The sequence below is a fragment of the Trichomycterus rosablanca genome, chromosome 16 (assembly GCF_030014385.1).
Source record: "Trichomycterus rosablanca isolate fTriRos1 chromosome 16, fTriRos1.hap1, whole genome shotgun sequence".
In the NCBI taxonomy this organism is placed as follows: domain Eukaryota; kingdom Metazoa; phylum Chordata; class Actinopteri; order Siluriformes; family Trichomycteridae; genus Trichomycterus; species Trichomycterus rosablanca.
This window is the reverse complement of record NC_086003.1, coordinates 474292-496500: the sequence shown is the minus strand read 5'-3', so window position 1 is coordinate 496500 and position 22209 is coordinate 474292. Positions and strand designations below refer to the sequence as shown.

At 44.4% G+C, this 22209-nt stretch overlaps 1 protein-coding gene across 1 annotated transcript in view; it reads left to right on the top strand.

Moving 5' to 3' along the window:
* stk10 (serine/threonine kinase 10) overlaps nucleotides 1–22209 on the top strand; it is a 46764-nt gene that overhangs the window by 2083 nt on the left and 22472 nt on the right. Inside the window, exons 2-4 of the mRNA XM_063011226.1 lie at nucleotides 6196–6360; nucleotides 11047–11095; nucleotides 12066–12215. Coding sequence (XP_062867296.1) covers nucleotides 6196–6360; nucleotides 11047–11095; nucleotides 12066–12215 — 364 coding nt within the window. The remainder of the gene's footprint in view (nucleotides 1–6195; nucleotides 6361–11046; nucleotides 11096–12065; nucleotides 12216–22209) is intronic.

Genomic DNA, 22209 nt, shown 5'->3' with positions numbered 1-22209 from the left:
GGGTTAGAGAAGGAGCTGGATGAGAAGATAAGCTCAGATTGATTTCTTTGTTAGGGATGATGATGATTTCTACTGTCTTGTTGAGGTACTGGCACAAGTGATGGAGGAACACACAGAGTATAGTGTGTCTCTTCCAACACCTCCTTGACCTGTAATGCTATGGTGCAAGCAGTGTGAGAAATTCTAGTTGGGAACTGGAGATAACAAGATTACTGCTACTTTATTTTCAGAAGTTGAACAGTATGTTTCTGATAGTCCTGGTGCATTTCTGTTACAGACTGGTTGTGTTTAGGTGGAGTCTGGTGTGAGTAAAATCTCACATTTCTGTGTTCAGGTGGTTTATATGGTTGTACGGCCCAACCTCAGTAAAAGCCATAGATTGGGGAAGTGTGTGTGTGTGTGATGTGGAGTAACCAGAGTTTGAGGGAAGTAAAATCCAGCATATCGATGAAATCACATGTTTTTAACATAGGAGAGGAACAAGTGCTAATCGTTCATTCTCAGCCGTGTCGGCTTTGTGTTGATAAGAGTTTCCACTGTGGGTGTGAAAATGTCACGCTCAGCCGCAAGAATCCTGTTGCTTAAGAATGTAAAGTTTCCTCAATTGTAGACTAGGGAGGGGATGATCAAATTTAACAATCAGTAACACCAGTTCATTAATATACAGAACTTCAATTATTCCAGTCATTTTCTACAAGCACCATTAGAAAGATATATATCAACAAAAAATTTAATTTTCCCAGAAAATATGATGATTCAAAATAATTTAAATGAACTGTAAGTGTAAAGTTCTGTTTTGTGTGAAGAGAATCTAATTTTATATGATTTTCATATGAAACCATAGAACAAGCATTAAAATGTGACCATGTTTTTATGGACAGGGTGGTAATCAATCGCAGGGCTTCGTCCACATTAACCCTCCCCCAGGCACACCCAGTCATGTCTGTATGTAGATGCCTGACTGGCCGATGGCACAGCTGGGGATTCGAACCCTGAGTCCCAGTGGTACTGGGCTAGCCCGATTTATCACTGCATCATCCAAGAGCCTCTTGTTTAAGTTATGTGATGAATAAATCTAGTATCTGGTTCTCTAGTTTAATCCAGTGTGTTATTATAAAGCTTCATGTACAAAAGTTCTTACATAGTTAAATATTCAGATTAATTATTGCTGCTTTGTGGAGCTGAATCTGCTCCAGCGGCACCTGGTCACATTTCCTCACCGGCTGTTCTATAAACTAATAACATGTTATTACATGTTCATGACAGTGATGTAATGGCACAGTGCCATGTTATTAACCCTACTTCTGCATGACTGATTTATTCTTTTACAATTTACATTACTGCACATGTTTTCAATCAGTGTTTTATCAGTAAAGCGTGAGTCAAAAGAAAAGTGAATCTGATAATGAAGAGCAGCTGAACAGGCTGCATTATATTTTTATGCAGTTATTTTCATTTCTGTTTGATTTGTGCAGCTTTTTAAATCAAACTGACTTTTAATAGAAATACTGAGTCGGGGCCGTGACCTCGTCTCTTATCTGTGTTTATAACCTGTGTGTGTATCGGCATCGTGACGTTACGTTGCTCGATCTTATTCAGCACAGGAAGTTCCTCACCTCATTTCAACATCAAGAACGTCCATTTATTCTGTTTTCTGTAGTCAAAGCAAACAAGATCTACATTTTGATTGTCTTAGCAAGTTTTGTATCTCATAATCACAGGTTATTGCCGGAAATGTGAGCTGGTAGTTGCTCAACATATTATCACTGTGAGAGTTATGATGGTGCAACGCTAGTTCAGCTGTTTATGAACAAGTTTGTTTTTGAGTTTGTTATAAACAACATTTGAATTTTTACCCTGACAGTTTATTATATGATATATTATATGAGAAACATTTTTATAATTAGAATCAGAATTTAAAGAATTTAAAGAACATGAATTTACTGGGCTGGTAAACAGACGATTGTAAGTTAAAGCTTATTGCTGTAATACCTGAATGTTAAAGTGTCTGCAGGCCTTATGCTATATCTTTTATATAATATTTGCAGAAAAATATGTAGTTTGACGTAATTTATGAAAGTAACAGCGGTATGAATATTTACCTTTACCCCCTTCTAACCTATCACACACCAAACAGGTGTCTAAATCTATTTGCCATATTGGCTGTGTATTAATGAATTTCACTCATAGCCGTAATCGACCATTATAGAATGTGTTCCAGTCCAGTTCACGCATCTAATTTTGAACTGTTTGGCACATTTTCACGAAATCTGAAAAAGGTTTGAACTGGAAACACATCTAGAAGCAAACAATAGCAGTTTTTTCAGCACCAAAGGTGACCATCAGTGGGTGTGTCAGGTTTTAAAGGAACTAGAAAGAAACGGATTCCATAGATTCCAGATCCTTGGTTACTGTAAAGACTGGTGGCAATTCGGTTCTCTGAATAGCACCAAGGTTCTAAGAAGCTGAACAGAACTAGTTCAGGAACCAGAGTTATTGTGGTCAAGAAGAGCACTTTATTCCCACTTTGGACTGGAAGGGTCCACTCAGTGTCCACCAGATCAGACACTGACCCAACTCTTCACAAGCAGCTGATCACAGATCTGATTATACCAGCAGCTCAGAAATATTCTGTAGTACATTTCTATCATAACCAGACTTTCAGCTTCGACCTCAAATACTTCCGGAGTTCTTTTCTTTTTTTCTTTTAAATAAAGGGCGTGGCTGCTGTATTTGTGCAGATGTTTTCCCATCGGAATCCCTGTTTAGTCTGACGCACATTCACAAGCATTCACATTCACATTCTATTCTTCCTTTTGTTGCACATCATTATGTCATGAAGGTTTTTTGTAATACAGGTTTGTACACTATATGGCCAAAAGTATTTAGACACCAGACAATGATGTTGCTTAGGAAAGCCTGACTTGATATTCCAGTTAATTCCAGAGCTGTTGAGTGGGGCTGAGGTCAGGGCTCTGTCCAGGACGCTGGAGTTCCTTTAAATCGAGCTTTTCATCATAATAATAATAATAATAGAATTTTATTTATAAGCGCCTTTCAGGTCACCCAAGGACACTGTACAATTCAAATATGAGCAAAAACAAATGACAACCAATAAGGTACATTATAACAGATTAATACAGGGAACACAGAACAGCACAACAAGCCAGAGAATCAAGTATAAAAGGAATAAAATAATATAATAACTTTTAAAAATAAGAAAATAAAAAGATTAAGAGAGCAGGAATAAAAAGAGTACAGAGGTTAAGATAAAAACTATAAACTATGGAACGCAGTCCTATAAAGATGAGTTTTTAAGTGCTTCTTAACAGATAGTGATGAGCTCGTGCGGAGGGAAAGTGGCAAAGAGTTCCATAATTTAGGACCTGCCACACTAAACGCTCTTTCACCAAATGAGCGAAGTCTGGTTGATGGAACAGACAGTAAATGGGCATCAGCAGACCGGAGTGAACGTGCAGGACAGTATGGAGTGAGCAGGGCAGAAAGATAACTGGGGGCCAGACCGTGCAGAGATTCATAAACCAAGAGTAGTATTTTGTATTGTACTCGGTAATGAACAGGGAGCCAGTGAAGGTTTTGCAGTATGGGGGTTATGTGTTCCCAGGGTTTAGTGTGAGTAAGAAGTCTAGCTGCTGAATTCTGAACATACTCTATATTCATGGATCATATAGAGATCCATATTCATATAAATGACGTCACACAGCGAAGTCAGAGTTGAAGAGAACGTTTCACAGTGAAACCTTTGTGCATCACCCAGCTGTAACGTGAGGTTTAAGCAGTAACACTGATTCATTTCAGCTCGGTGTGTTTAACTTAAATAAAATAAACTCGTTTAAAAGTGAGATGTTATAATTATATGAACTTAAAGGCAAATTTTAAGACGATACATTGCAGCTTTGGTATCAGTCCAATTAAAATAGCCGTCTCATTATTAATTTGTTTCTCTTTACCTTGATATAGATAATTAAATGCATGTTTATTGAATATAAATAATAATTATGTTTGGGTACTCGGGTGGCGCAGTGATCCACTCCCAGGTTTGAATCGCAGAAGTGCTATCAGCCGGTCAGACCCCTACTTTGGGGGAAAACAAATCGAATTCTTATTGTGTATTTTATCATGTTGTATTAAATGAATAATAATGACGTGTTATATGAAGTGTAAATCTCTAAGTATCCTGAATTGTTTCTAAATAAAACTGGGGTTATTTTTTGGGGTTCTATAAAGAGGAAGTTGTATTTCTACCCCTTGTGAAGATGCACCTCTCAGCAGTTTTAGGCATTTACAGTAGTTCCTCAGGGTGTGGCATTTCTTTTCCTGTTGACCCAGGGTTGAGAAGGTTATTTAGAGTTTGATCATCAGATTGCTAGGTTAGAAGACCTCTGCGAGCTAAATAATTGCTTTGGTGAGGTGAATCTTACAACCCAAAGTTCCTCTTAGTTTCTTATGTTGCAATATCCGTGTATCAAGTTATATATATATTTTGTTAGTGGTAAGTACTAGAGTTTCTGTGGAAGGTTTCTGTCATGCAGTTTGTACTAAAAAGACGTAAATCAGACACTTGTTATTGTCTTAAATTTATTGGATTCTGATCATACATTTAGGTTGGAAACCAGATACCAGCTCTGTCCATTATCAGATCTTTTCTCCTCTGGTGTCTGTGACTCAGGGTTTCCATTATTTCTTCTTGCATTTTTTAACCCTGCGTCCCTTTCTTACGCCGTGTCTCTCTCACTGTGAACGTCGTGAGGACAAAGAAATTGACGTCATGTGTTTGTTTGTGTTTTTATACGGATTTAAAGGTGATTGTTTCCACTTTGGTGTCATTCATGACAGGACCGGTAGTTTCAGGTTACACCTGATTCATCAGTTCAAGTTCAGTGTCAAACACCTTCACGGGAGAACATGCACCCAGATCGTTCTACCTGGGAACTGAACCCAGGACCTCCTTGCTGTAGGGCAACAGCGCTAATCACTGAGCACCTGTGCCTCGGTACTGAATGTTCTTGCTAAATGAGACTCGCCGGAGCTGAACTTTGCTGTGCGTGTTGCGTGTGCGCACTCATCAGATGTAGGTGTTAATTGGGAGTCGTTAGGGGAAGTTGATGAGGAAGCACTGGGCTTCTGGTTCTGTGTTGATGCTGTCGTTGTATCCCAGCATAACAACGCCCTGCCCTGCACCAAGAGTTTATGATGCGTCCTGTTGGTTTGTGTCATGGTGCGTTGGTTTATGAGGAACTCGATCCAACTGTTAGTTAGGGTAAATTCATCTGAGATTATTTGGATGGTTGGATTATTTGTAAGTTTGTAATCAATGTATTTTATTTATTATTCTCCAAGTCGTTGATGTGAAGCGCTCAACTGAGTCTAAGGCACTAGCCCACCACTGCCGAGGTCTCCGGTCACGTACCCACACAGGCACGATTGGCTGTGCCTGTAGGAAAGCAGGACGTACACTGACTGTACGTAGCATTGTGGCCTCTCCTGCCTGGTTAAGTCACCTGCAGTAGCGATGGATGACCTAGAAGGCTTAGCGTGTCACTCTGTACACAACACAGCTTTCTGTGTAAGAATTTATCACAAGCAGGTGACACGATGCGTCCTGCGACTACGTGCATGTCAGACGGTCTACGTGATAGTCTCAGCCCTCCTCGGCCTGCAGGAGTAGCAGCGAGATTCCACTGGAGATGACTAGATACAAGAGGAAAGATGTACACTATACAGACAAAACACACCTGACACACCTGAACCTAATAATTAAGGGGGTGTCTACATAGTTTTGGGTTGTAAATGTGGCTCCTATGGGTGCTGTGTGGACCCACTTTAGATCTCTATAGATCACCACTGTAGAAGTGCTGGTGAATGTGAGGACAAAACGATTAGGATAGATGATTAATGTACTTTGTTTTCTTCTATATCGGCCCAAAATTGCTGTAGACACCCCGTATAAACCGAGCCTTTCCATCATTCAAACTTCTGTACTTGTTCCCCGATGACCCTTATATATTTTGTCAGCTATAACGTATTTAGTTGTGTTCCTTCTGAATAGAACAGTTCATGTGTACACACGTGTCCATAATAAGAAGAATAATAGTATTATGAATAGTGAATATTGCACATGTGGTGTAGCTCAGTCAACATGAGGTAAAATAAAGATTTCTTTGTGTTTTTTAGGCCCAGAATAAAGAAACCAGAGTTCTTGCTGCTGCCAAAGTGATCGAGACCAACAGTGAGGAGGAGCTGGAGGATTACATGGTGGAGATCGAAATCCTGGCTTCATGTGATCATCAGTACATCGTCAAACTGCTCGACGCTTTCTATTATGAAAACAAGCTGTGGGTAAGATCAGAGGAACTGCTGTCGGCTGTGTGTGTGTGTGTGTGTTGCTTCTATAGTGTGTGTGTGTGTGTGTGTGTGTGTGTTTGGGTGTGTCGGTGTTTACTGTTGTAATAGAAGCCTGACTTTAGGGAACAGCTGACTGAATGAATGAGTGATGAAAGACAATAGCATTGTTACTCAATCAGATTTCTATGAGATACATTTTCAATAAGAGGATCAGGTCGATCTGTAATAAGCTCCCGGTCGACGGATACATACACTTTATAGTGATGTGTGTTCACACTAATGCTCATGTGTGTGTTTTATTTACATTTACGTTTTTATCCACAGCGACTTACAGCACTGTGACAGTATATTATCTAAGCAATTGAGGGCCCAACACTGGTAACCTGGCTGTGGTGGGGCTTGAACCAGCGACCTTTAGGTTACTAGTCCAGAACCTTAACCATTAGGTTACAGTTTTATGGTGCCCTAATCATACTGGCACAATAAAAATCCCACAACGATTCATTGACATTATAAAACTCTACAGTACATTCTAAACTAATCATCTAAGTAGCTGTATGTATATTTCTGACCCAGCAATACATGTGTAGCACTGTCGCCTCGCAGCACGAAGGTCCTGGGTTCGATCCCCAGGTGGGGCGGTCCGAGTCCTTTCTGTGTGGAGTTTGTGTGGGTTTCCTACAGGTGCTCCGGTTTCCTCCCACAGTCCGAAAACATGCAAGTGAGGTGAACTGGAGATACTAAATCGTCCATGAGCGTGTTCGGTATAGCCTAACTACCGTTTCTGTCATGGATGTAACTGAAGGGTGTGAAACATCACGTTACAATCCAAATAAATAAACAAACAAACAACTAAAACAGAATCTAGTCATTCAGTCAGATAAAACAGTTGCAGACATCCCCAAACTGCCATGATACATTTTATTAATGTATGTAAACGTTTGACCATCAACATAAACCTTACCTGCAGCATGCTACCAATAAAATATTTATCACAACGTTTTTAATCATAACAAAGGAAATGTTTAGGAAACGAGTGTACCAGTTCCTGTTGTGGAAACCCTGACTAAATTACACGGCTGATTTAAACCTGATCGTCATTAAAACATCCTGATCTTACAGTCATGAGTGTAAGCACGGCCACCGACGCTCGTTCACACACACACACACACACACTCATCAGTCCACGTCTTTATGGACTTTGCTTCATGCACAGGGCAGAGAGTCTGGTCGTCGTTATGAGCGTCTTTTTTCTTCCGCTGATGAAATCGGCGTCGCAAATCCGCTGCGTAGAAGCGCCACGCGGCGAGTGACATGAAAGCCACACAAAATGTGTTCTGACCGGTCCGACTGGGTCCAGTCTGAAAGTTCATGTGGTTTATATTTGAGTAAAACGAAGTTGGATTCGAACTACATAAAATCCGACTTCTCTGATCACGGCCGAAATGTCTTCGCTATCGTTTGTGGAATCGCTCGACTTCCCAGAGCTCCGGATCTAACCTTTAAGTTATCAGGGTGAACAAAAAATACACACACACACACACAACACCGCTTTGAGATTTAGAGACTCTCCAAATGCTGCAAATCAACCCCCCTGTGAAAGCCTTTTTATAGAACCAGTATCTCGGCTGGTTTGGTTTAGCGTGCCAAGGTAGAGCTGGTATTCTCCTCACTACAGAACACTTTCACTAGTCCGGAAAATGCTCTAACACCAAGTCTTTTCTTAATAGGTCGTTTATTCTGTGTTATAATGAAGTGTTTAGATTTATTACGGTTACATTACTTATGAATGAAGTGCATTTCCAGACCAATAAAAACAATCCTGGTGTTATTTTACTGACTCGCACTGCAGTGTAAACAGCTTTTTCTCTTTTATAGGGAGTGGTCATTTATAGAAAGAATTAAACCAGATTTTATCTTCATTGTGCTCGTCTAGCTTTGGCATTAAATCATGTTAAGCAAATGAATTCTCGCTCTGCCTGCAGTTTATAGAGCGAGTATTTAAAGAGCACGCTGTTTCAGGCGTTATTGGAATTCCTCAGGAAATGAAGGATCATTTTTACATACTCTGAGGAATGAAGCAATGACTAGCACCGAGTGTTTCTCCAGAACGTGTGGGATGTTCGGGTTTATCAGGGTCATCAGCCTCTCAGACCTCAGTTCATCCCCGGCAAGTGAGTGAGAATATTTCTCCCTGCACGATTTCTTACCTTTCATACTGGGTTTGATGTTCCAGCAGTAAATTTCCTTGTACAGTTACCTGTCCTGAATCCAAACCTCACTCGCACTGAATAGATTTGGAACGAATTAGAATGTTGACGGAGAGCCTGTCTGGTCTTCTCATGCAACACCAGTGTCGGATCACAAATGTTTAGTTGATTGATTGGCTTTCAAAAGCTTTTCAAAAGAATGAGGGTGTTCCCAGAAGCTGCTGGTGTGAAAGAAGCCTGGTGATCTAGTGACTGATTCCTAGTGACCAGAGTTCCAGGCTTTTTAATGATTTGTTTGTTTATTCTTTCTCTAATTGTATTCATCCGTTTTGTTGCTGGCCGTCCTCTTCCTTTTTTTACCTTCAACTCTTCCAAGCATAGCTGTTGTTTCCAGTGAATCAGTTCTTCTCGTCACGCGTTTCAAATAAAGGAACTTCCAGGCTTTCGAGCTTCCAGTGAGTGAGAGGTCGGGTTTGATTTGGTCATGGATCCATTTGTTTGGTGCTGCTTCATGCTTCTGAATCTGTTTTATGGGGCCCTATTGTTACTGGCTCAATAAAAATCCCACAAAAATAATTGTAAGACTTTTCAGACACCTCTGATAATAAAAAGGGGAGAGTTTAAAGGCATCGATCTTCCTCCTGTCCTGCTTTTTTATCGTCCCGCTTTTACATCCATAAAGAACCACAGAGAAGATCTCAGTGTGGAGCTTTACACAATAAAAAGTTTCTTTTACAGTGGTAAAACACTTCTACCACCAAACACTAGAAGCTCTTAGATGCTGAAAGGTTATTTATTATTTCTTTAGTTAATTTTCTGGTCTTTATTTTATAGCTTCAGGTTTGATGTTTTCTTGATGGATGGTACGAGGTCTGTTTGTCTTTGCATGTGGTCGTACTTACAGCTGTGAGATTTGATAACAAACTGAGAAGGACTCTGGATGCCCCCTTTTAACACACACACACACACACACACACACACACACACACACACACACACACACACACACACACACACACACACACAGTCTTTAAACACCCTGCTTTCCAGGACAACCCTCACACTTAGATAAAAGACATGTGTTTGGGTGAGTACGTGGCACTCAAACATAAATACAACACCACGCACACACGCACACACACACACACACTGCAGTACACTGTACACAGTAAACTGAACAATAAAATAACATGGTGCTACTAAATCTACTCATCTAATATGTAATTGCAAACCCAACAAACTGTTTCACTTCCTCCATCACATCTACCACACCCTCAGCTCTGTTTTCTCTCTAATACTCGAAACTACATCAGTAATCGTCTCGATCACCTTTGTTTCCGGATGGACCTGTTTTAGTTTGCTTGAAGAAATGTCGTGTGTGTGTGTGTGTGTTGTTTAACTGGTTGAACTGGCATTCTCAGTTAGCTCACTTCAGTGGCATCTGTGTAATGCAGAAGATTCCAGCAGTCCGAAAAAAAAAATGAAATGAAAGGCTGAACTCGAACTCGGATCTTCTCATTATTACAAGCATGTGTGTCTTGGCACCACTTGGCAACCCGGCTTCATTTCCTGGACAGTCCGTCTGACGATGTTTACCATAAAGCGAGCTCTGTAAAGACGTGGAACCGCAGCGGCCTGCAAAAAGCCCTGACCCCAAACCTCACCGAACACGTTTATGAAGAATGCATCAGTGCACGACCTTTATGTCAGATAAACTGATGGCCACGATGATGCAGTCGCTCTGCTTGATGCTTTAAATGTTTGACTTCTGAGGAAAAGGCTTTGGTGCTTAAGGAGTTCGAACCTCATGCTCGCCCACATCTCGGGACCGATGAAGGGAGAGAAGAATGAATTATTCTGTTCCTCAGCAGCCTGAGAAACACGAGGCCTTTGGAAATAGTTCACGTCGTTAGAAACGTCCTCGGCAAAGTGGTTTCATTCTTACTGACGTTAAACTTCCACCTAAACACCGAACTGAGCGAAGGTTCATCCAGGGATTCCACGACTCACTATGGTCAGGGTTGTGGGGGCTCGCTATTACATGGGCTGTGTCTAAGGGAGGGCTAACTGCAACAGCGACTCCTACTGTTTAAACACGGTGCTGACACATGCCTGGGAGTGTTGTGTGTTCCTGTGTGTGTGACGGAACTGAGGGAACTGGACATGCCGGAATTAAAGTGGCTAATAAGGCTGAGAGAAGCTGCACTGTCCTGCTTATGTGTGTCTGCTTATTGAATCTTCTGGTGTGGATTAGACTGCACTACAGTCCTTACAATCAGCTGATCTAGTTCACAGTGTAACCACTAGAGTTCCTGAGGTTCTGCTGAACTGTGCATGAACTTCCAAAAAGACAAAAGTCACATCTGTGACGCGAGGGTCACCGTTTACTTCCCGTCACCGGTTCAGCACGTCTTTATGCATCATGGGTATGAAACGCACCCCTGAACTCACAATCTCGCTCTTCTTGCAGATCATGATCGAGTTCTGTCCCGGTGGAGCTGTGGACGCCACCATGCTAGGTGAGACACACAGAAGCTTGTAATCACTTCCACCCACGTCAGTCGTATTACCAGTCTCACAACATCAGACGCCGTTCTCACTGTGAACGGCCGAACTCGAGCTCGACCACACCCCCCAGTTCTTCAAAAACACACCCCAACCTCTCTCAAACTCAGCACACAAGCATGTTAAGAGTATAGAAATAGAAAGAAATAGAAAGTCTAGAAATAGACTTACCGTTTGACTCAGTTCTGATGTCTAACAGCGTCCTTCACTTTCCATCCTACAAAAATCCTGTTTATTTTTACTGCATGGCTCTGACTGGAAAATCACGCCACATCTCATCACCCGCCAGATTCTCCAGACTTTATTTACATCCGAGTCCGGCCCCATGAGACCGATGCTTTTTTTAGTTGGTTCTCTGGATGATCTGTCCTTTATTTGGGATCAGATAAAAATACCAAAAATGGTAAAAAAAATTTAGTATGTTTTTAAGATTAACCTGCTTAAATGCATTAGTGTCACTGTCCACAGTCATGCAGGCTTTACTTGGGTGTGTGCTTAAAGCCCGTGCCCTTTTTCTCTCTCATGATTGGCTTTATATTACATTAAACCTTTATATTATTAATCTAAAACATCTACAACAGAAATCATGTTCAGAAAAGAATTGTGTGTTCCGGTTATCTAATCACAGAAATCATAATCACCTGCGCATTCATATCATTCTCCGGGTCAATCAGCCGATCGGCTAGCAGCAGCGCAAAATGTAAAATTATACAAACAGAAGTTCAGTTAATCTTCTCATCAAACATCAGACTGATCTGTGTGTACTGTATATAATATAGAGAATTGTACTCAATATACTGTATAGCATTATGAATAGGATTGTAGATCTCATATAGGATTGTAAATAAAAGTTAGAACAGTGCAGTTCGATAAAAATAAAAAGCTTAGCTAACGAAACACTGTTCTCCTGTTCATGGCTCTCAGAGCTGGACCGGGGTTTGACGGAGAAGCAGATCCAGGTGATCTGTAAGCAGATGCTGGAGGCTTTGGTTTACCTGCACAGCATGAAAATCATCCATCGAGACCTGAAGGCTGGAAACGTCCTGCTCACACTGGATGGAGACGTCAAACTGGGTTTGTACAATAATAGTAATAATTGTGAGCACTGGGATCTCTTGATGGGAGGACTCGTTTTGTGAACGGGAACAAAGCTGAAGGCGAACGTTTTGTTTGATTTGTGTTATAATTGATGTTATACACCTGTTAACACTGGGCGTGGTTAAAGCACAACCACCTCCTCTCCACTCACCCCCAGTGTAACACTGAACCCCACATTCCCAGCTTCATCAGTACAGCTCAGAGTTCTGGAAGCAGCTGCAGTGATGCCCTCGCACCCGGATGTGTCCTGTAATGGCTTTTTAAAATGTCACGCCAAGAACGGCACAGAACTCACTTCTGTTCCACCAGCACCTCCCCGAAACTGAGACGCATCTAAATACGCTCAGTGTTCTCTCTGTGTTCTCTCGGTGTTCTCTCTGTGTTCTCCGAGTGTTCTCTTGGTGTTCTCTCGGTGTTCTCTCAGTGTTCTCTGGGTGTTCTCTGAGTGTTCTCTCAGTGTTCTCTCAGTGTTCTCTCGGTGTTCTCTCGGTGTTCTCTCGGTGTTCTCTCGGTGTTCTCTCGGTGTTCTCTCGGTGTTCTCTCGGTGTTCTCTCAGTGTTCTCTCGGTGTTCTCTCGGTGTTCTCTGAGTGTTCTCTGGGTGTTCTCTGAGTGTTCTCTCAGTGTTCTCTCAGTGTTCTCTCGGTGTTCTCTCAGTGTTCTCTCAGTGTTCTCTCAGTGTTCTCTCGGTGTTCTCTCGGTGTTCTCTGAGTGTTCTCTCGGTGTTCTCTGAGTGTTCTCTCAGTGTTCTCTCAGTGTTCTCTCAGTGTTCTCTCAGTGTTCTCTGAGTGTTCTCTCGGTGTTCTCTCAGTGTTCTCTCAGTGTTCTCTCAGTGTTCTCTCAGTGTTCTCTCGGTGTTCTCTCGGTGTTCTCTGAGTGTTCTCTCGGTGTTCTCTCGGTGTTCTCTCGGTGTTCTCTCGGTGTTCTCTCGGTGTTCTCTCAGTGTTCTCTCAGTGTTCTCTCGGTGTTCTCTCAGTGTTCTCTCAGTGTTCTCTCGGTGTTCTCTCAGTGTTCTCTCAGTGTTCTCTCGGTGTTCTCTCGGTGTTCTCTCGGTGTTCTCTCAGTGTTCTCTCTGTGTTCTCTCAGTGTTCTCTCGGTGTTCTCTCGGTGTTCTCTCGGTGTTCTCTGAGTGTTCTCTCAGTGTTCTCTCAGTGTTCTCTCTGTGTTCTCTCTGTGTTCTCTCTGTGTTCTCTCAGTGTTCTCTCAGTGTTCTCTCGGTGTTCTCTGAGTGTTCTCTCAGTGTTCTCTGAGTGTTCTCTCGGTGTTCTCTGAGTGTTCTCTCGGTGTTCTCTCAGTGTTCTCTGAGTGTTCTCTCGGTGTTCTCTGAGTGTTCTCTCAGTGTTCTCTCGGTGTTCTCTGAGTGTTCTCTGGGTGTTCTCTGAGTGTTCTCTCAGTGTTCTCTCAGTGTTCTCTCGGTGTTCTCTGAGTGTTCTCTCGGTGTTCTCTGAGTGTTCTCTCGGTGTTCTCTGAGTGTTCTCTCAGTGTTCTCTCAGTGTTCTCTGAGTGTTCTCTCGGTGTTCTCTGAGTGTTCTCTCGGTGTTCTCTGAGTGTTCTCTCAGTGTTCTCTCGGTGTTCTCTGAGTGTTCTCTGAGTGTTCTCTCAGTGTTCTCTCAGTGTTCTCTCGGTGTTCTCTCGGTGTTCTCTCGGTGTTCTCTGAGTGTTCTCTCGGTGTTCTCTGAGTGTTCTCTCAGTGTTCTCTCGGTGTTCTCTCAGTGTTCTCTCAGTGTTCTCTCGGTGTTCTCTCGGTGTTCTCTCAGTGTTCTCTCAGTGTTCTCTCGGTGTTCTCTGAGTGTTCTCTCAGTGTTCTCTCAGTGTTCTCTCGGTGTTCTCTCAGTGTTCTCTCAGTGTTCTCTCGGTGTTCTCTCAGTGTTCTCTCAGTGTTCTCTCGGTGTTCTCTCAGTGTTCTCTCAGTGTTCTCTCAGTGTTCTCTCGGTGTTCTCTCGGTGTTCTCTCAGTGTTCTCTCAGTGTTCTCTCGGTGTTCTCTCGGTGTTCTCTCAGTGTTCTCTCGGTGTTCTCTCGGTGTTCTCTCAGTGTTCTCTCAGTGTTCTCTCGGTGTTCTCTCAGTGTTCTCTCAGTGTTCTCTCGGTGTTCTCTCGGTGTTCTCTCGGTGTTCTCTCGGTGTTCTCTCTGTGTTCTCTCTGTGTTCTCTCGGTGTTCTCTCAGTGTTCTCTCAGTGTTCTCTCTGTGTTCTCTCTGTGTTCTCTCAGTGTTCTCTCAGTGTTCTCTCAGTGTTCTCTCAGTGTTCTCTCTGTGTTCTCTCAGTGTTCTCTCGGTGTTCTCTGAGTGTTCTCTCGGTGTTCTCTGAGTGTTCTCTCAGTGTTCTCTGAGTGTTCTCTCGGTGTTCTCTGAGTGTTCTCTCGGTGTTCTCTGAGTGTTCTCTCAGTGTTCTCTGAGTGTTCTCTCGGTGTTCTCTGAGTGTTCTCTCGGTGTTCTCTGAGTGTTCTCTCAGTGTTCTCTCAGTGTTCTCTCGGTGTTCTCTGAGTGTTCTCTGGGTGTTCTCTGAGTGTTCTCTCAGTGTTCTCTCAGTGTTCTCTCGGTGTTCTCTGAGTGTTCTCTCGGTGTTCTCTGAGTGTTCTCTCGGTGTTCTCTGAGTGTTCTCTCAGTGTTCTCTCAGTGTTCTCTGAGTGTTCTCTCGGTGTTCTCTGAGTGTTCTCTCGGTGTTCTCTGAGTGTTCTCTCAGTGTTCTCTCGGTGTTCTCTGAGTGTTCTCTGGGTGTTCTCTGAGTGTTCTCTCAGTGTTCTCTCAGTGTTCTCTCGGTGTTCTCTCGGTGTTCTCTCGGTGTTCTCTGAGTGTTCTCTCAGTGTTCTCTCGGTGTTCTCTGAGTGTTCTCTGGGTGTTCTCTGAGTGTTCTCTCAGTGTTCTCTCGGTGTTCTCTCGGTGTTCTCTCGGTGTTCTCTCGGTGTTCTCTGAGTGTTCTCTCAGTGTTCTCTCGGTGTTCTCTGAGTGTTCTCTCGGTGTTCTCTGAGTGTTCTCTCAGTGTTCTCTCAGTGTTCTCTCGGTGTTCTCTCGGTGTTCTCTCAGTGTTCTCTCAGTGTTCTCTCAGTGTTCTCTCGGTGTTCTCTCAGTGTTCTCTGAGTGTTCTCTCGGTGTTCTCTCAGTGTTCTCTCAGTGTTCTCTCGGTGTTCTCTCAGTGTTCTCTCTGTGTTCTCTCGGTGTTCTCTCAGTGTTCTCTCGGTGTTCTCTCGGTGTTCTCTCGGTGTTCTCTCAGTGTTCTCTCAGTGTTCTCTCTGTGTTCTCTCGGTGTTCTCTCAGTGTTCTCTCAGTGTTCTCTCAGTGTTCTCTCGGTGTTCTCTCAGTGTTCTCTCTGTGTTCTCTCGGTGTTCTCTCGGTGTTCTCTCAGTGTTCTCTCGGTGTTCTCTGAGTGTTCTCTCGGTGTTCTCTGAGTGTTCTCTCGGTGTTCTCTGAGTGTTCTCTCGGTGTTCTCTGAGTGTTCTCTCGGTGTTCTCTGAGTGTTCTCTCGGTGTTCTCTGAGTGTTCTCTCGGTGTTCTCTGAGTGTTCTCTCGGTGTTCTCTGAGTGTTCTCTCAGTGTTCTCTCGGTGTTCTCTGAGTGTTCTCTGGGTGTTCTCTGAGTGTTCTCTCAGTGTTCTCTCAGTGTTCTCTCGGTGTTCTCTGAGTGTTCTCTCGGTGTTCTCTGAGTGTTCTCTCGGTGTTCTCTGAGTGTTCTCTCAGTGTTCTCTCAGTGTTCTCTGAGTGTTCTCTCGGTGTTCTCTGAGTGTTCTCTCGGTGTTCTCTGAGTGTTCTCTCAGTGTTCTCTCGGTGTTCTCTGAGTGTTCTCTGGGTGTTCTCTGAGTGTTCTCTCAGTGTTCTCTCAGTGTTCTCTCGGTGTTCTCTCGGTGTTCTCTGAGTGTTCTCTCGGTGTTCTCTGAGTGTTCTCTCAGTGTTCTCTCAGTGTTCTCTCGGTGTTCTCTCGGTGTTCTCTGAGTGTTCTCTCAGTGTTCTCTGAGTGTTCTCTCGGTGTTCTCTGAGTGTTCTCTCAGTGTTCTCTGGGTGTTCTCTGAGTGTTCTCTCAGTGTTCTCTCAGTGTTCTCTCAGTGTTCTCTCTGTGTTCTCTGAGTGTTCTCTCAGTGTTCTCTCAGTGTTCTCTCAGTGTTCTCTCTGTGTTCTCTCTGTGTTCTCTGAGTGTTCTCTCGGTGTTCTCTCGGTGTTCTCTCGGTGTTCTCTCGGTGTTCTCTGAGTGTTCTCTCGGTGTTCTCTGAGTGTTCTCTGAGTGTTCTCTCAGTGTTCTCTCAGTGTTCTCTGAGTGTTCTCTCGGTGTTCTCTGAGTGTTCTCTCGGTGTTCTCTGAGTGTTCTCTCGGTGTTCTCTGAGTGTTCTCTCAGTGTTCTCTCGGTGTTCTCTGAGTGTTCTCTGGGTGTTCTCTGAGTGTTCTCTGAGTGTTCTCTCAGTGTTCTCTCAGTGTTCTCTCAGTGTTCTCTCGGTGTTCTCTGAGTGTTCTCTGGGTGTTCTCTGAGTGTTCTCTGAGTGTTCTCTCAGTGTTCTCTCAGTGTTCTCTCTGTGTTCTCTGGGTGTTCTCTCAGTGTTCTCTCAGTGTTCTCTCGGTGTTCTCTCGGTGTTCTCTCGGTGTTCTCTGAGTGTTCTCTCGGTGTTCTCTGAGTGTTCTCTCAGTGTTCTCTCAGTGTTCTCTCAGTGTTCTCTGAGTGTTCTCTCGGTGTTCTCTGAGTGTTCTCTCGGTGTTCTCTGAGTGTTCTCTCAGTGTTCTCTCGGTGTTCTCTCAGTGTTCTCTGGGTGTTCTCTGAGTGTTCTCTGAGTGTTCTCTCAGTGTTCTCTCGGTGTTCTCTCGGTGTTCTCTGAGTGTTCTCTCGGTGTTCTCTGAGTGTTCTCTCGGTGTTCTCTGAGTGTTCTCTCGGTGTTCTCTGAGTGTTCTCTGGGTGTTCTCTGAGTGTTCTCTGAGTGTTCTCTCAGTGTTCTCTGAGTGTTCTCTGAGTGTTCTCTCGGTGTTCTCTGAGTGTTCTCTCGGTGTTCTCTGAGTGTTCTCTCAGTGTTCTCTCGGTGTTCTCTGAGTGTTCTCTGGGTGTTCTCTGAGTGTTCTCTCAGTGTTCTCTCGGTGTTCTCTCGGTGTTCTCTGAGTGTTCTCTCGGTGTTCTCTGAGTGTTCTCTCGGTGTTCTCTGAGTGTTCTCTCAGTGTTCTCTGTGTTCTCTCGGTGTTCTCTCGGTGTTCTCTGAGTGTTCTCTCAGTGTTCTCTGAGTGTTCTCTCGGTGTTCTCTGAGTGTTCTCTCGGTGTTCTCTGAGTGTTCTCTCAGTGTTCTCTGGGTGTTCTCTCAGTGTTCTCTCAGTGTTCTCTCAGTGTTCTCTCGGTGTTCTCTCGGTGTTCTCTCGGTGTTCTCTCGGTGTTCTCTGAGTGTTCTCTCGGTGTTCTCTGAGTGTTCTCTCGGTGTTCTCTCAGTGTTCTCTGAGTGTTCTCTCGGTGTTCTCTGAGTGTTCTCTCGGTGTTCTCTGAGTGTTCTCTCAGTGTTCTCTCGGTGTTCTCTGAGTGTTCTCTGGGTGTTCTCTGAGTGTTCTCTGAGTGTTCTCTCAGTGTTCTCTCAGTGTTCTCTCAGTGTTCTCTCGGTGTTCTCTCGGTGTTCTCTGAGTGTTCTCTCGGTGTTCTCTGAGTGTTCTCTCGGTGTTCTCTGAGTGTTCTCTGAGTGTTCTCTCAGTGTTCTCTGAGTGTTCTCTCGGTGTTCTCTGAGTGTTCTCTCGGTGTTCTCTGAGTGTTCTCTCAGTGTTCTCTGAGTGTTCTCTCAGTGTTCTCTCGGTGTTCTCTGGGTGTTCTCTGAGTGTTCTCTCAGTGTTCTCTCAGTGTTCTCTCGGTGTTCTCTCAGTGTTCTCTCAGTGTTCTCTCGGTGTTCTCTCGGTGTTCTCTCGGTGTTCTCTGAGTGTTCTCTCAATGTTCTCTCGGTGTTCTCTCGGTGTTCTCTGAGTGTTCTCTGGGTGTTCTCTGAGTGTTCTCTCAGTGTTCTCTCAGTGTTCTCTCAGTGTTCTCTCGGTGTTCTCTCGGTGTTCTCTCAGTGTTCTCTGTGTCCTCTCAGTGTTCTCTGAGTGTTCTCTCGGTGTTCTCTCAGTGTTCTCTGTGTCCTCTCTGTGTTCTCTCTGTGTTCTCTCTGTGTTCTCTCTGTGTTCTCTCAGTGTTCTCTGAGTGTTCTCTGAGTGTTCTCTGAGTGTTCTCTCGGTGTTCTCTGAGTGTTCTCTCGGTGTTCTCTCGGTGTTCTCTCGGTGTTCTCTGAGTGTTCTCTCGGTGTTCTCTCGGTGTTCTCTCAGTGTTCTCTCGGTGTTCTCTCGGTGTTCTCTGAGTGTTCTCTGGGTGTTCTCTCGGTGTTCTCTGAGTGTTCTCTCGGTGTTCTCTCGGTGTTCTCTCGGTGTTCTCTCAGTGTTCTCTGAGTTCTCTGGGTGTTCTCTGGGTGTTCTCTGGGTGTTCTCTGGGTGTTCTCTGGGTGTTCTCTCGGTGTTCTCTGAGTTCTCTGAGTGTTCTCTCGGTGTTCTCTGAGTGTTCTCTCGGTGTTCTCTGAGTGTTCTCTCAGTGTTCTCTGAGTGTTCTCTGAGTGTTCTCTCGGTGTTCTCTCAGTGTTCTCTCGGTGTTCTCTGAGTGTTCTCTGGGTGTTCTCTGAGTGTTCTCTCGGTGTTCTCTCAGTGTTCTGAGTGTTCTCTCGGTGTTCTCTCAGTGTTCTCTGAGTGTTTTCTCGGTGTTCTCTCGGTGTTCTCTCAGTGTTCTGAGTGTTCTCTCGGTGTTCTCTCAGTGTTCTCTGAGTGTTCTCTCGGTGTTCTCTCGGTGTTCTCTCTGTGTCCTCTCTGTGTCCTCTCTGTGTCCTCTCTGTGTCCTCTCGGTGTTCTCTGGGTGTTCTCTGAGTGTTCTCTCGGTGTTCTCTGAGTGTTCTCTCGGTGTTCTCTGAGTGTTCTCTCAGTGTTCTCTCAGTGTTCTCTCAGTGTTCTCTCAGTGTTCTCTCGGTGTTCTCTCGGTGTTCTCTGGGTGTTCTCTGAGTGTTCTCTCGGTGTTCTCTCGGTGTTCTCTGAGTGTTCTCTCGGTGTTCTCTCAGTGTTCTCTCAGTGTTCTCTCAGTGTTCTCTCAGTGTTCTCTCGGTGTTCTCTCAGTGTTCTCTCAGTGTTCTCTGAGTGTTCTCTCGGTGTTCTCTGAGTTCTCTCAGTGTTCTCTCGGTGTTCTCTGAGTGTTCTCTCGGTGTTCTCTGAGTGTTCTCTCGGTGTTCTCTGAGTGTTCTCTCAGTGTTCTCTCAGTGTTCTCTCAGTGTTCTCTCAGTGTTCTCTCGGTGTTCTCTGAGTGTTCTCTGGGTGTTCTCTGAGTGTTCTCTCAGTGTTCTCTCGGTGTTCTCTCGGTGTTCTCTCGGTGTTCTCTGAGTGTTCTCTCAGTGTTCTCTCAGTGTTCTCTCAGTGTTCTCTCGGTGTTCTCTCTGTGTCCTCTCAGTGTTCTCTGTGTCCTCTCAGTGTTCTCTGAGTGTTCTCTCGGTGTTCTCTCAGTGTTCTCTGTGTCCTCTCAGTGTTCTCTGTGTTCTCTCTGTGTTCTCTCTGTGTTCTCTCTGTGTTCTCTCAGTGTTCTCTGAGTGTTCTCTGAGTGTTCTCTCGGTGTTCTCTGAGTGTTCTCTCGGTGTTCTCTCGGTGTTCTCTCGGTGTTCTCTGAGTGTTCTCTCAGTGTTCTCTCAGTGTTCTCTCGGTGTTCTCTCGGTGTTCTCTCGGTGTTCTCTGAGTGTTCTCTGGGTGTTCTCTGGGTGTTCTCTCGGTGTTCTCTGAGTGTTCTCTCGGTGTTCTCTCGGTGTTCTCTCGGTGTTCTCTCAGTGTTCTCTGAGTTCTCTGGGTGTTCTCTGGGTGTTCTCTCGGTGTTCTCTGGGTGTTCTCTCGGTGTTCTCTCGGTGTTCTCTGAGTTCTCTGAGTGTTCTCTCGGTGTTCTCTGAGTGTTCTCTGAGTGTTCTCTGAGTGTTCTCTCGGTGTTCTCTCAGTGTTCTCTCGGTGTTCTCTGAGTGTTCTCTGGGTGTTCTCTGAGTGTTCTCTCGGTGTTCTCTCAGTGTTCTGAGTGTTCTCTCGGTGTTCTCTCAGTGTTCTCTGAGTGTTCTCTCGGTGTTCTCGGTGTTCTCTCGGTGTTCTCTCAGTGTTCTGAGTGTTCTCTCGGTGTTCTCTGAGTGTTCTCTGAGTGTTCTCTGAGTGTTCTCTCGGTGTTCTCTCAGTGTTCTCTCGGTGTTCTCTGAGTGTTCTCTGGGTGTTCTCTGAGTGTTCTCTCGGTGTTCTCTCAGTGTTCTGAGTGTTCTCTCGGTGTTCTCTCGGTGTTCTCTGAGTGTTCTCTCGGTGTTCTCTCGGTGTTCTCTCGGTGTTCTCTCTGTGTCCTCTCTGTGTCCTCTCGGTGTTCTCTGGGTGTTCTCTGAGTGTTCTCTCGGTGTTCTCTCGGTGTTCTCTGAGTGTTCTCTCGGTGTTCTCTGAGTGTTCTCTCAGTGTTCTCTCGGTGTTCTCTCGGTGTTCTCTCAGTGTTCTCTGTGTTCTCTCAGTGTTCTCTGTGTCCTCTCAGTGTTCTCTGAGTGTTCTCTCAGTGTTCTCTGTGTCCTCTCAGTGTTCTCTGTGTTCTCTCTGTGTTCTCTGAGTGTTCTCTGAGTGTTCTCTCGGTGTTCTCTCAGTGTTCTCTGAGTTCTCTCGGTGTTCTCTCGGTGTTCTCTGGGTGTTCTCTGGGTGTTCTCTGGGTGTTCTCTCGGTGTTCTCTCGGTGTTCTCTCGGTGTTCTCTGAGTTCTCTGAGTGTTCTCTCGGTGTTCTCTGAGTGTTCTCTCAGTGTTCTCTGAGTGTTCTCTGAGTGTTCTCTGAGTGTTCTCTGAGTGTTCTCTCAGTGTTCTCTCGGTGTTCTCTGAGTGTTCTCTCGGTGTTCTCTGAGTGTTCTCTGAGTGTTCTCTCGGTGTTCTCAGTGTTCTCTCGGTGTTCTCTCGGTGTTCTCTCAGTGTTCTCTCTGTGTCCTCTCTGTGTTCTCTGGGTGTTCTCTGAGTGTTCTCTCGGTGTTCTCTCAGTGTTCTCTCTGTGTCCTCTCTGTGTCCTCTCTGTGTCCTCTCGGTGTTCTCTGGGTGTTCTCTGAGTGTTCTCTCGGTGTTCTCAGTGTTCTCTCGGTGTTCTCTCGGTGTTCTCTCAGTGTTCTCTCTGTGTCCTCTCTGTGTTCTCTGGGTGTTCTCTGAGTGTTCTCTCGGTGTTCTCTCAGTGTCCTCTCTGTGTCCTCTCTGTGTCCTCTCGGTGTTCTCTGGGTGTTCTCTGAGTGTTCTCTCGGTGTTCTCAGTGTTCTCTCGGTGTTCTCTCGGTGTTCTCTCAGTGTTCTCTCTGTGTCCTCTCTGTGTCCTCTCTGTGTCCTCTCGGTGTCCTCTGGGTGTTCTCTGGGTGTTCTCTGAGTGTTCTCTCGGTGTTCTCTCGGTGTTCTCTCGGTGTTCTCTCGGTGTTTGTACGCACTTGGTGAAAATTCCATCTTCTGTTCTGTCTGATTTTGTCTCACGTCTCTCTTTTCTGTCTACCGGTCTGATAGTTTATTTGTCTCTGATGGTCTGACTGTGTTTGTGTAATATTTATATTTATATTTACATTTTCGGCATTAGCAGACGCTCTTATACAGCGTGACCTGCAGAAGAGCTTCCACAGTAAACATTTCCCTACTCTAGTTTAAATAAACAGTCCAATGATACAAATCTGCTGAAACCTTGTTTAGTTTAGTTAGTAGGTCTTAGTTCTCAGCTTAATAGCCAGTTCGCTGCTCGCTCGGTCTTGTTCTACTATCTGATGTTTGTTTATATTTATTTGCCCGATTGTTACCAGTCTGCATGAGCTGCTAGCAGTCACTGTGTCTGATTGTTAATCCTTTTAGCAGTTCGGTTTGTTTGTTTGTGTCTGATTGTTTAGTCTGTAAGTGAACGTGTGTTAATAATAAACACATCTGTACGTCGTGTGTGTTCAGGAACAGATGCTGTGTTTGAAAATGTTTGATCTGTTTTCATCTTTATCTCTGTATATTTATAATTAGTGTTTTTGTTT